At 47.6% G+C, this 12,397-nt stretch overlaps 1 protein-coding gene across 3 annotated transcripts in view; it reads left to right on the top strand.

Annotated features, from left to right (window-relative positions):
- LOC128884672 (serine/threonine-protein phosphatase 4 regulatory subunit 1-like) overlaps positions 1–12,397 on the top strand; it is a 163,869-nt gene that overhangs the window by 13,605 nt on the left and 137,867 nt on the right. For 2 of the 3 annotated variants that reach the window (XM_054138185.1, XM_054138190.1), the window contains exon 3: positions 11,378–11,537. In XM_054138185.1, coding sequence (XP_053994160.1) covers positions 11,378–11,537 — 160 coding nt within the window. Of the gene's footprint in view, positions 1–1,984; positions 3,010–11,377; positions 11,538–12,397 lie in introns of those variants that run through there. The other variant, XM_054138186.1, reaches the window with a different exon arrangement.

Below are 12,397 nucleotides of genomic sequence, written 5' to 3'. Positions count from 1 at the left end.
GTGCGTTTCTTTGTTCGTGCGTTTCTCCGCCCTTTCTCCTCTTTCATCCGGTGCGCATTAGCGTCGCAAAGCGTACGTTCGCCACGGCAGACCGCACGCCACGATGCAATCAATGAATGACGGTATGGCGTGGAGTGTGGCGCGGCGCGCGCACTGACCGTGATGACTTTTCTTATCCGGCGGTCTCTCTCCTTATTCCACGGTTCTTTCGCTCTTTTTCCCTTCGGAGCGCGGTCTCTCATTGCTCTACATCTGTTTTTCCTCTCTCCCGTCCCTTTTTTCCTCTCCCTAGATCTCTCGCTTCCTCTCACGGGGTTCCTTTTTTTTCTCTCTCACTCGCGTTCACTCTCTTCCTGGGCCCCCGACCCTTCCATCCGGTTCGCATTACGCGCGATGCGTACGCTGACGAGTACGAGAAAGAAAGAGCCACCCTTATCGTGGCAACGGTGCTCGTAGCGCAAAAGGTCCTCGTGATGCTCCTGATGCAGTTGGGGCCCAGGAATTGGCCGAAATTTTTATCCTGGTCGAAATGAAATGTAACTGAGTTAAATACGAACGATAGAACTCAAGACTTTTCTTGGAGGGATTAAAAAATTTAGGCGTGGAAGAAAATAAATCTGAAAGGGATTCGTGGATTTGGAGAGGGTTGCAAAAATAAATACGACGAATCAATTGTAGAAATTACTTTTGTGGATTCGTATTCAATCGTTCGTAACTGTAGTCGTTTGTCACCTCGTTTGAAAGCTCGTTTCATTTCTGAAACTACGCAGATACCTATCAAAATTAGATCAGTTCGGTGATAGGGCTCAGGGACTAGGGACGAATAAGTGGAAACAGAAGGCTCTGGTCGTCCACCAGTTCTGTGCTTGCATTTGGCGCGCGGCGGTAGTCGGGATTGATAGCGACTATCGAAGGCGTGGTCGTAAAAGTATATATATATCGATCGAGACCTGTGCGACTTGTTTGTATTTACGGCAGATACTGCGTCGTTGCGATTCCGTATTTAATCGATAGTAACGAAGAAACGAGAGTATGTTTGACCGTAACGGATTCGCCGATGCCAGAAGTGGAACCAACGGACGTGTCCCTCGCGAGATTTCTAGTTACTCTGTAATAATATTCAGGGGAATTTTTACTATATTCATATTCGAGATACCGAGACATTCGAAGTTCATCCGTAGTTCTGGAATGAAACAAATTTTCTTCCATGATCGAAATTCTAACTTATATCTAACGAGTAGTGACTACACAGTCGTTCGTCTCTCGTGTCCAAGTTCACTGTGGGGTTTCTCTCTGGTACGATAAAACAAAGAATAGTACCTATACCTGCCGAGGACTCGAGGAAAAAAAGAAACGTTACAACTTGTATGACTAATGAATTTAATTCAGGATATTCCGGGAGTTCTCATTATTCACGGTGTCAAGGATCCAGCGAGGCGGCGACTGAACAATTTAGATTGAGAATTTTGCGGGTCTCTGCTCGAGACAGGGCACGGTGAACGACTAACCGTGTCGGGCGGTGATCAAGTCTAGTCGCGTCGTGGTCGCCCGGCGTCGTTGTCCTCGTCGTCAACGACGGTCGGTGACTATCGATCGGTGGCGGGCGTCGGCGTCGGCGTCGGTGCCGCGCGGTGGCGCCCCCGTCGTTCGGGGAAGACGGCGACGGCGCTCTGCCTTGGCTGTCCGCCCCTGGGGGGCGACGGAGGGGGTGGTGGGGGCACCGACACGCAGACCAATCATGCCTTTGGCGGAGCCGGCGAGAGCCCGGCGTGTACGTGAGGCCGCCACGCTAAATGCGGATTTATCAGTCGACGAGTCGCGTTCTTGGCGTAAAACTTTTCATCCTGTGCCCCCCGTATTCCGTCGACGACGTGCCTCGTACTCGTCGAACGCCAGTCCTACGCCTCGAGGAGAACGATAACGGACGTGCGGCCAAGGCGTTCCCCCGCTGTCGTGGCGCCCCTTTTTTTTTTTCTCGGACCGTGGGGGGGCGATGGAGAACGCGAGGATCGCTCGAGGGATGCTGCGGCTCCTATGGAATCGTTGACGTGCCGTGACTCCTTTGAGAATTCCGCGGGCACGGGAAGTTCGACGGGTGCACACGCCCGTCGAACTCCCGCCCGCGGGGGGATCACCGTGGGGATGCTTAAGTGAAAAAGTGCCATGCTGATCGGACGTGGAAGGACCCTTCGCGGTGGACTGTGTCGGCGGAACTCGAGTGGACACTCGGGAGGGTGATATGCAAATCTTTTGGGATTTTTTGTGTTTTGCGATCGGTGGCACCCATGGAGCTCGAGGATGCCGAAGACACACGTAAGGCATGCCTTTCGTTACGAAACACGGTTTGTAACGTTTAAAATGGACGCAAGACACGAGGGTGCTCCAAGGAAAAGGAATCCTCCTGTTGGAGGAGGAGGAGGAGCTGCAGGATCACGCATGGATTTTTCCAACCGTGAGTCGCGACCGGAATCGGCACGCGTCGAAAATGTCCAGGAATTCGTAGCCCTCTAGTCTTTGGGCATCGTAGTGAATTACGTTGTAACGCAACGTGAAACACCGGGAAAAGGTGGCGAAGGAGATCTTGCCGGCCACGCATGGCCGTTTCGGTCCGAAGGATGTCGTAAAATGCCGGCGTAAGGATCCATCCCGCCGGCCAGTAATCATTTTCCAACGTTCGTAACCGTGAAAAGAACCAGCCGTTATTAAAGGAAGCCGAGAAAATTGACGAAAGAAACGGAAAGAGGACGGCCACGATGGGGAAGGAATTTCGTCGAGAAATTTCGTGACCTGTGGCAACGCTGATGGAGGCAATGTCGTAATCTCTGTCGCTCGAGACGTTCTTGTTCGTCGAAACTATCCAGCGATAGTTTCACGGCCGAGTAAATGTGTGATTTGATACGAGTGCGCGTCACTTTGGTCAAAACTATCGCAAAGATGTTTATTGTGACGACGCTCGGGATCACGTGGATACATGAAGAAATCGGCGCAACTCGTTACTCGACCGGAGAGGTGAGATTTCGCAATTTCGTATTTTTCCATTGGCCAGTGAAAATCAGTTTTCACGCGAATTACCATGATTGTGTAACGTCGAAAAAAATCCCGTTACTCGTGCGAATTATTGGCTCGTATTTATCGCACGCGACGAATAAAAACAAAAGTAAAGAAAATAAAACGCGACACGAAAATCTAGTCCGCGCGACCACTTGCGATCGGGGACGATGGTTGCGTAATATCGGCGATGCTCGCGTACGAGTAGCGGTAAACCGACGATAAACGAGAGTTTTGCTCGACCAGTTAATTGCGTAAGCAAGCGTACGATGTTCCTTCTCGTTCGTTGCTGCTTGTCGCATCGTTTGTCGCGTCCTCGACGCGTGAAAACCATCCGAAAAGGGGGAAACAAAAAAGAATCAAAAGCGACAAGCTGCCGCGAAACATCGACGGAAACAAATGTTCTCATCGCGGCTCATGAAACGCCTCCGGGGGCGAGGGACGAGAAAAGAGGGGGAGGGGCCGCGGGAGGACGCGGAAAAAAAAAGGCCAGGAGGACGAAACAGCGGAAAATCGATGGAAAACCTGCCGAAAAGGGGTTAAACAATCGGCCACGGGGCGAACAAAATGGATCATTTCGCGGTCGGAAATTAGGTGTGGCGAAAGGAAAAACCTGTCGATTCCTTTTGTTTGGTAGACGAAAGCGGGATGGTCCGCGAGGAGACCTCCCGTTATCGATCTTGTCTGCTTTGTCGCGGTCCTTTTCTTCTCCGTCCCTTCTTTCCGCGCGAGACAACGGTAATTAGCAAAGGAATTGATTCAACGTTGAAGGATTTACGTCGGAATAACCTCCGCGCCTCGGTCTCTTTGATGCTTCGATGAGCCCGTAATGGTTTGTTATTGATCTATCTCGAGAGACCCACGCTTTTCCATCTTTTCATACTTCGTTTTATCGTGCGCACACATATCTTAAATATTCTCCAAACACTCTTTTCTTTCAAACCGACAGTAACATTTATTGATAAATGAAGTACTCGGAAGTCGCAGAACTCGTGAAGAACTCATAGACAAACTATATTATAAAATCAACTTTCTTAATCTCAAAAGAAAAAAAAAGAAAAACGGATAAACGCTGTTTATCCCGCTTTTTCAGCCCCCGTAGCTCCGATTCCACCGTAACGGGTTCATCGTTATATCTGCGAGGCCGTAATTACACCGCGACGTAAACGGAAACCTGACGGTTATTCTCGTAGCTCATATAAATTATCATAGATGGTCCACGCGCGCGTCAGACGTATCCTTGATCGTTTTCCGCTACTTTCGCGTATGAATGCCGGCCCGCTATTCTCGTAAACGTAATTAAAGCGCTCCCATGTATCGTTCGACGCTCCTTTAACCGCGTCACGATCGCATTATCGCGCACGTTCGTTCCGATAAACTTTTTCACGTTCTTCCTCGTGACAGAAGCGATTCGCGTTCATTGTTTCACCCTGCGATCGTTAATGGTACTCCCTCTGTTATCTTAACGAGCGCGGAAAACGGTCGTTACGTAATACCATTCGATACAACGGTCTATCATTGTCGCGTCCGCCTTATTTCGGACTTACCACGTGTTCCAAAAGCGGCGACATAAATATTCATCGAATGGCATCCGCGAATAGAGCCCGACCCGTGTATCTTTCGACCAATACTCTTGCCTCTCGTAGACGTCATCGCGAAATTCGATTATCCGAACCCGGGATATCCATCGGGAATCGTGGGAAACTGACGTGGTTGACGTCACCGTGCGGTATCGCGCAACACGAACTACGAGCCGGACTCGTGTCGACATAATTAATACGGAGAACGCAGTTGATACTTTTCACTTTCCAATTACGAAGGTTGCCTCTCGTCCTTTGGGTCTGGTAGATATCGTTGGGGAGCAGCTAATTTTATCGAGAAAAGTTAGATGAGAGTGTCTGATTAGAAACAGATTACACGAAATCGTTTCTATTTTTTTATTTATGGTTATTCTGTATTCGATATGAAGCCTCGTGCAACTTTGTCTTCGTTTATATCGTTTCAGTGGTCGTAGCCAAAGTTGAAGAATTTTTTCTCAAGATTTAAATACATGTTACTTCGTATAAAAATTTATATGTCAAGTTCGATACTTGTACTGTAAAATGACGCTTTGTTTTTCTATATTTCTCTGCTCGTACTCTTTATTCATGGTGGAAAGTCACGGTTTAATTCACACACATACGAGGGTAAATCCCTTTTTCCTCGACAGCGTTGCGAGTCGCAGCCTTACCGAGGGATCTAAATAATTCGTAGCGGCAACCTACATATCAAACTTCTTTTTCCGTGTTCCCGTAGCGCCACTGTACTTACTCCTCGTTAATGTCTCGTGGAAAGGGCCTGGTCTATCGTATCGGAGCTCACCTTCCACGAGCGTATGAATTATAAATCATGAGAGACGAAGGCACGTCGTTTACCTTGTATACTCGATGGTACCGAGCATTACCCTGGACACGGTAAGAACGTCGAGAATTTACGATTCGTCATCGATCCGACCGTCCGAAGTCTAAGCATTCTAATCGAGCTTGCCGCCGACGATCGTCGCCGCGCGGGAAAAACGTTCGCGTCAAAACAAACGTCGCGGAAATTTTCCAACCAGCGGAATACTTTCCCTTTCCCGATCGGTTCCCCTCGTTAACCTATCATTTACGTCAGTTGCCCGTGCCACCTGTTATTACGTTACATTGTACCCCAGACACCAGCCGCGTTTCGTGCTGCTGCTTACAGCGGAAGGTGAACACAATCGCCGCAATGCCTTCCTGATTGCACGCCTCCTCGGGGCGCCGTGCGGAGAAATTGCTACTAATTACGTAAAATGTTCCTTGGCCTTCAGGGGCCCCCGGTGCGCGCGTCCCTGCGTGAGCGCCCTGCGTTAATTTCCGATGCTTAACGATTAATCGCGTTCACGGAACCCGGCATAAATTTTTAAAATGCGCCCGTTTCCCAAGCCACCAGCGAAACCCTATCACCGTGGCGGGGGCGAGAAGGGGTTCGTGTCAGTTACCCCTTGAAGGCCCCCCTCCCACAGACATTTAGAGACCAGTGGTATATGAAAAAAAATATTGTAGCATCCGCGCCTTCCATACCCAACCATAAGGAGTCAAATAAGAACACGAAACGTAGGCTACGGGATTGGTCGCGTAGGTAAAGTGGTCGACTGTGGATCCGAGGGTCGTGGCTTCGAATCCCCGTGCCTTATTTTTCGTTTAGACTCCTACAATATATACTTAAGTGTTCAGGAAAACGAGGATTTTATGCGTAAAGTATTATTTTGTCATATCGTTTTGTGAAATATATTCGTTGTGTATAGGTAGTGTTCCGCAGGCTTGTAAATTTTAATGGATGTTTCGACTGAGAAGTTTTATGTCCCCTTTAGCACTAACAAAGTATTCCTATATAATGCCTTCGATGAATCGTTTTAAAGAATGTGCTTTAATCTCAAGAGCAACCGAATTTTTTAGAGATACCTTGTCCATCGATGGGATAGAATTTAAACACTCTTTGCTCAATTTGTCCCCACTTCTTCTCTAGGATACAATTTGCCTTCGTCTGCGGGATTCGACTGGGCCAGCGATAGGGCTCGTAGTAATTACAAGTTCGTACAAGGCGTGGCGGAATTTAGGAGACGCGACGGGCCGTTAACGATCCGCGAGACAACGCTTTAATCCTGCGAAGTTTTTAAAATGTGTCAACCGGGGCGCGGAATGTTATTCCAGACGGTCGTCCCGTCGTATTAAGCGCTGGAACAAGAGGGTAGTAATTACTTTTCGTGGGACTGTCACGTCTGTCGTGCTCGTTTCCAGCGAGAGGCTCTCCCTGCCCCTCCGTTCGCCATCTCTCTTCCCCTGTGCTTCGGTTATTAATACCGTTGAATCGCCGCGGCACTCGTGTTAATCGAGCGACCAACGATTCCAGATTCTCGCGATATTTCTGATCCCCCCATCCCGGAGCGGCAATCCTGGGGGATAACACGATACGACGCGATCCGGATTGGGAAAATGGAAAACGGGAAAAAACCCGAGAGCATTCGGTTTTTCGCAAGGCGAGAATCCCGCCGGTGCCTTGTTACCCAGATCGTCGCGAAATTACGATCGCCGATCTCGTCGCGCGGCCGAACAGAATGGAACGACGCGTCGTTGATTCGAATACTTGGCCGGAGTGAAATTAGCGTAACGTGTGCGCCCCCGTGCGCGGAATACGGTTTAAAGGTTACCGTGTTTCCACGAACCGCCGTCGCCGCAATTGAACGCTCTCAGACGCGGCTGTAATTTTCTGCAAATACCAGATTACCGATCCGTAACGAGGCTCGGTTTCCCAGAGTGCGCGCGAAACGTGATAAACGATATGCACGGATTTTCAGGAGCGACGGGGCCATGCTATCGAATCAATAATATCGATGACAGGCTGTAATTTATAATCTTGTATCGAGCGGTATCGATACCTCTTCGATAACAGATTCTCCAACCGTGGACGACGCTTTGACATTCGATATTATTAACGTAAAATTCCCGAGAATTTTGGGCGCAGAAAGGAACGCGTAGAGTAGAGGTTTGTCGCGCGGCGAGGAGATCAGGATTTATCCTTTACTGTCATGGACGCGCCGCGGCGAACGCGACGACGGGATACAGTTGGGCGCCAAAAATGTCGTTGATCTCTGTCGCAGTCGTGGAACTGGTCGGCGACCGTTTGCGTGTATCGGGGCGAGGAGGAAGGATCTCCTCCGGGTTCTTCGACTTCGATCCAGACGCCGAGAGCAACCTCTCTCCCTCCCGAAATGAAAGGAAGGAAGGAAGGAAGGAACCGACACGGGCGAAAGGGGTGCACACGCATGACCCTGAACCCAACCGGCGCGCCACCCGGTACAGGGGTGCGAAGCTCTCCTACAACGAGAAAGAGAGACGGAATGACCCACGGAGGAACGGCGGAAGAGGGCGCGAGGAAACGACCACGGGAGAGTGGGGTGGTGTGGCGGTCGAGGGGGAGGGGGAGTACGCGCGTATATATGCCGAAGAGAGAGAGAGAGAGAGATGTGGAGCGAAAGAGAGAAACAGTCAGAGTACAGTCCCCGGGATCAATACTCCCGCGTCTTGCGATCATTCATCTTGCCACGCCCCTCTGCTCTCTCCACACTCTCCCTCTATCGTTCTCCTTCCATTTCTCACCCCCTCCCACCGCCCTGTCTCTTTCCCTCCTTCTCTGTGTGTTCCACCATCTTCATCCCCGTGGTGGCACCCCTCGTAATCGCGCCCCGTCGCCGTTTGCTACCCAATCCCTCTATTCGTTACGCGAACCAAACCTAGAAGAGAAAATTTTCGAGGTCCGTGACGTAGACCCCGAGAGTCGAATCGACGAGTAGACTCTAACTCGCGAGGACCGTTTTCTTAACTAAGGGATGAAAAAGGAGGAGGGTCCACGGTTGGGTAAGAATCGGCGAGAACACGCGTGTCGCCGAGACACAGTTACGGGGACGTTGTAATCGATAAATATCCAGAAATGTCAGCCGAAATTGTAAAATGGGGTGGTGGCGAGGAAAGAGGGCAGGGAAAGAGAGAACGGAAACGTTAACTACGTAGTAGCGCATATACGCGTAGTACGGCTACACTTGACTCGTCCGTTCCACGTGATTCAAATGAGTTTCTGGAGCCCAGCCCCTACCTCCCACGCAGCGATGCCGGCAGCCCGATAGAAGGGGCTGTACTGGGCCGGACGGCGAGAAAGGGTGGTCTCGAAGAGGGTGGGTTGCTGCTTGTTCCAGATAGAAGGGCTCGTCGGCGGAACGGTCGATCCGATCGAGCGTCACGATAAAAGAGAGCCTAGAATCGGACAGACGGAAGTCTCCTCGCGAGATCGATATGTTGCTTTCTTTCTAAGCCTTCCTCTCCCTTCCTCCGTCTATTTCACTGCCGTTTTCCTGCCCGTTTCCTCTCCCTCTGGCACCCTTTTTTCAACCCCCCTGGTCTACTCGGTCTGGACTCGCGCGCCGCAGGAGTGGCCGGCATCTAGAATCTCTTCGGCTTTCTCTCCCTTCCATCTCGTCCCCGTCTACCCCTTCTCGTTTGATGCCCGCTAAGAATGCTGGGAAAAATGTCTCGGGGGAGACCGCTAGTCCCGCGGATCTCTTATAAATTATCGTTTTGCCGCCGCAGCCGAGATCATTTTCGTCCCGTTCCCGAGGAGCGCGAAAACGAGGATGAAATTCATTTTCGCGGCGGTTGCGTCGGGAAACGGACACGAAATTGAAACAGAACTCGAGCTGAGTCTCCGCGCGAGGTAATTGTGGGGGAAACAATAATCCTTAGCTTTCTTATTTAGCATCCGGTACTCGAATAGGCTGCGGACTTGCTAGAGGTCTTTGTACTTCTTTGGAATATTTTGAAGCAGTGAAATCTTTGATATTTGTGCTTTGTGATTCAGAAAATGCTGAGTGTTTTGTGGGTTCTCGAGCATTACCAAATTTGAATCGTACAGTGTTATGCTGAACTACCCCTATGCCTCTCAGCTATCAGTAAAAATCTACAGTTTTAAATTCTTAAGAAAAGTACTAACAGTCCAGTTATTTGGTACTAACACAAGTACTTGGTACGCTTTTGGGTGTAAGAAAAGCACCGTCCTCCTCGTGGACTTTCTCCTCTCAATATAACATCTAACGTGATAAACGTACCTCTTGGTTTCTTAGTAGTCCATTTCGAGAGCGTAACGATCAATTCCTACCCAGGGAAGTGGCGAAAAATAATTATTCCGTTTTCCGAGTAGCACGGCACCGCACAAGAAAAGCACAGTCCCCGTGGAGCTCTTTTTCGCGGAAAATCTCGACGAGTTTTACGCGCGTCGACGTCGCTAACGCGGACAAAACGGTGAAAAGAGAGAAATTCCCGTTAGTCGCGGGGGATATGAGTGCCGTCGTGGAAAATAGACGAAAAGCTAGGCGGACGCCGGAAAGATAGGAAACGAGAAGGCGGCGGACTTAGAAGCTCTAACCGCTTCGTTTAAAAGCTCCGGTTATCCCGTGCACCGGTCTCCTTTGAACCTCTTTCTTACTACTCTTGTCACGAGTCGTTACGGACACGCTAGTTAGACACGGAGCCTTCTTTTGAGCGCGATGCTTTGGATACAGGGAAATTCTCGCCCGCGCGGAACAGAGGGAATTCACGATTGGCGCATCGAGACAACTGGATTCGAGCGAACCGCTTCAAACGACATTAACTTGACCTTTCCCCGAGACGCAGATATTAATAGTTTAACAACTTGCGCAACGCGGAAGGGTTAACCGTCTTCAGCGGAACAAAGGTTCTTAGATATCTTCCAAGTGACGACAGTTTGGAGCATAGAATTATCCCTGTGCTGGTCGCCTCAAACGGATCGTGCATCGTTTGGATGGAATTTTACCGAGTCCTTATCAATGAATACATGAACCGTTCACTGCACCGATCGATTAACTCCATCAGTCACATAGAAATCGTAACATTACTGACAATTATTTTTTTACTATTCCTTCTTACTAATTTTATATATCGTTAGACGAATTCTCCATCTGTATTTGTGCATTCTATAATATTTATTTGAATTTACATTATAAAGAGAATTTTAAAAAACAATGTACATTATTTCATCGCATTTCTCAACTTTTTGTTTTATGGTGTTGATCGATTTGTGCAGTGGACGGGTCATATACGTTTTGGTTAATATATACGTTGTTGAAGTCTGAAAATTTGTACTCACCGAGATCGATGCAAAGAGCCACTTTTTAGACTATTTCAGTTTTTGACTCCTAGAGGACGGAGGGGAGTTAAGGGTCATGGGCTATCTACGATAATAAAATCAGCCCGATCGGAGGGTACCTCATTTTCTTAACCTCGACCGAAAATTTGTCTCTTTGCTAAAAGTAAAATCTTTGCATTTGAAGGAGTATTTAAATATTAAATTAGATAATATATTTATGCATATTAATCATAAATTTATTATATATTAATTCATAAAATCTTACATTTTATGTATGTATATATATATATAACAATAAATTATTTATATATATATATATATATATATATAAATTTCTAAATATTAAAAGACAAATCAAAATAAAGGCAATTCCTAGAACCCTCTATACGAGTTACGTCGAATAGGATCGTAAATATTATGTATCGGGGCAGAAGCTCGCCCCTGGCGTAAGTTTACATTGCGAACGTGTTCTACCTAGGTTATCGTTATTATACCTCTGCTAGGAACCGAAATATTGCTTTTCCTACTGTCCGTTAGTACGATAAGATAACAATTCTGAAAAAATGCGATTCGAGGTTCCTTAGTAAACGTGATCGTAACATTGTGTGCGCAGCCATGGAGACCGATAAAGTCGACGACAATGACGTCGATGATAATCGGAGTACCAACACATCTGGGACCGATATTTGCAACGTTGGTGGAAGTGGCGACGAGGGCGGAGGGGACGAGCAGCTTCTCCAATTGCAGCACTACGTATCGATGGACACCACACGGTGAGTGCCAGCCCTTTGTTTACCCTTCCTCGGAGATGGGCGAAACTCTTGTTCGGATGAAAACTTTCGGGCGACGAGTAAAAGATAAACAACTCTTGATTCGTCGTTTGTTCGATCAAGAACGAACCACTCGGTCAATAAAACAGTCAATATTATCAGTCGATTTATGATCAGGATTTTACGATCCATTTATCGAAAGCTTCCACAATTGAATAAATAAGAATAAAATGTCAAGAGTAAAATAGTTCAATTTGTGGTTTATTATTCGAATAAAATTCTGCCCGTCTCTGCTCTTCTTTCATCCAGAGATTTGAATTGCGAATCTTGATTCGCACCTTCTTTCCATGTATACGGAAAAATTTAAGAGTGTGGCCGTATAAAAAAAAATAAAAAAGAGCACAGAACATTGTTCGTTAGCGTCGTTTGCATGAAAGAGACCATAAAAAAGATATCAAGCGATCGCTGCGAACGAAAGTTTGTTTAAATCGGATCTACACCGTGTAACGAAACATCGTTACACATCAAGTTTGATTGTAACTTTATCGTCTATGTTTTTATGACTTGTTACTAGATTATATCTTTTGTACTGTAACAAGTTTAAAAACGTTTCGTGTACCGTTATTAATAATTTCGTTGGAAGGCGAGAATGCAAACGTAGTATGAAACTAATGAAGATTCAGCTTTAGGCACCCATAACATGATTAGATATTCGTTGCATCTCTCGAGGAGAATATAATATCGACTTCAGGCCTTTCTACCAAACATCAAAGTATTACAAGAATAATTTAGCATGGCGTAAACCTTGCACAAATATGAAACCAACTACACTGTTGCGTAGATTCGCTAAAATAACCTGAGAC

Source organism: Hylaeus volcanicus, chromosome 2 (genome assembly GCF_026283585.1).
Source record: "Hylaeus volcanicus isolate JK05 chromosome 2, UHH_iyHylVolc1.0_haploid, whole genome shotgun sequence".
NCBI lineage: Eukaryota > Metazoa > Arthropoda > Insecta > Hymenoptera > Colletidae > Hylaeus > Hylaeus volcanicus.
This window is presented reverse-complemented; position numbering and strand designations above follow the sequence as displayed.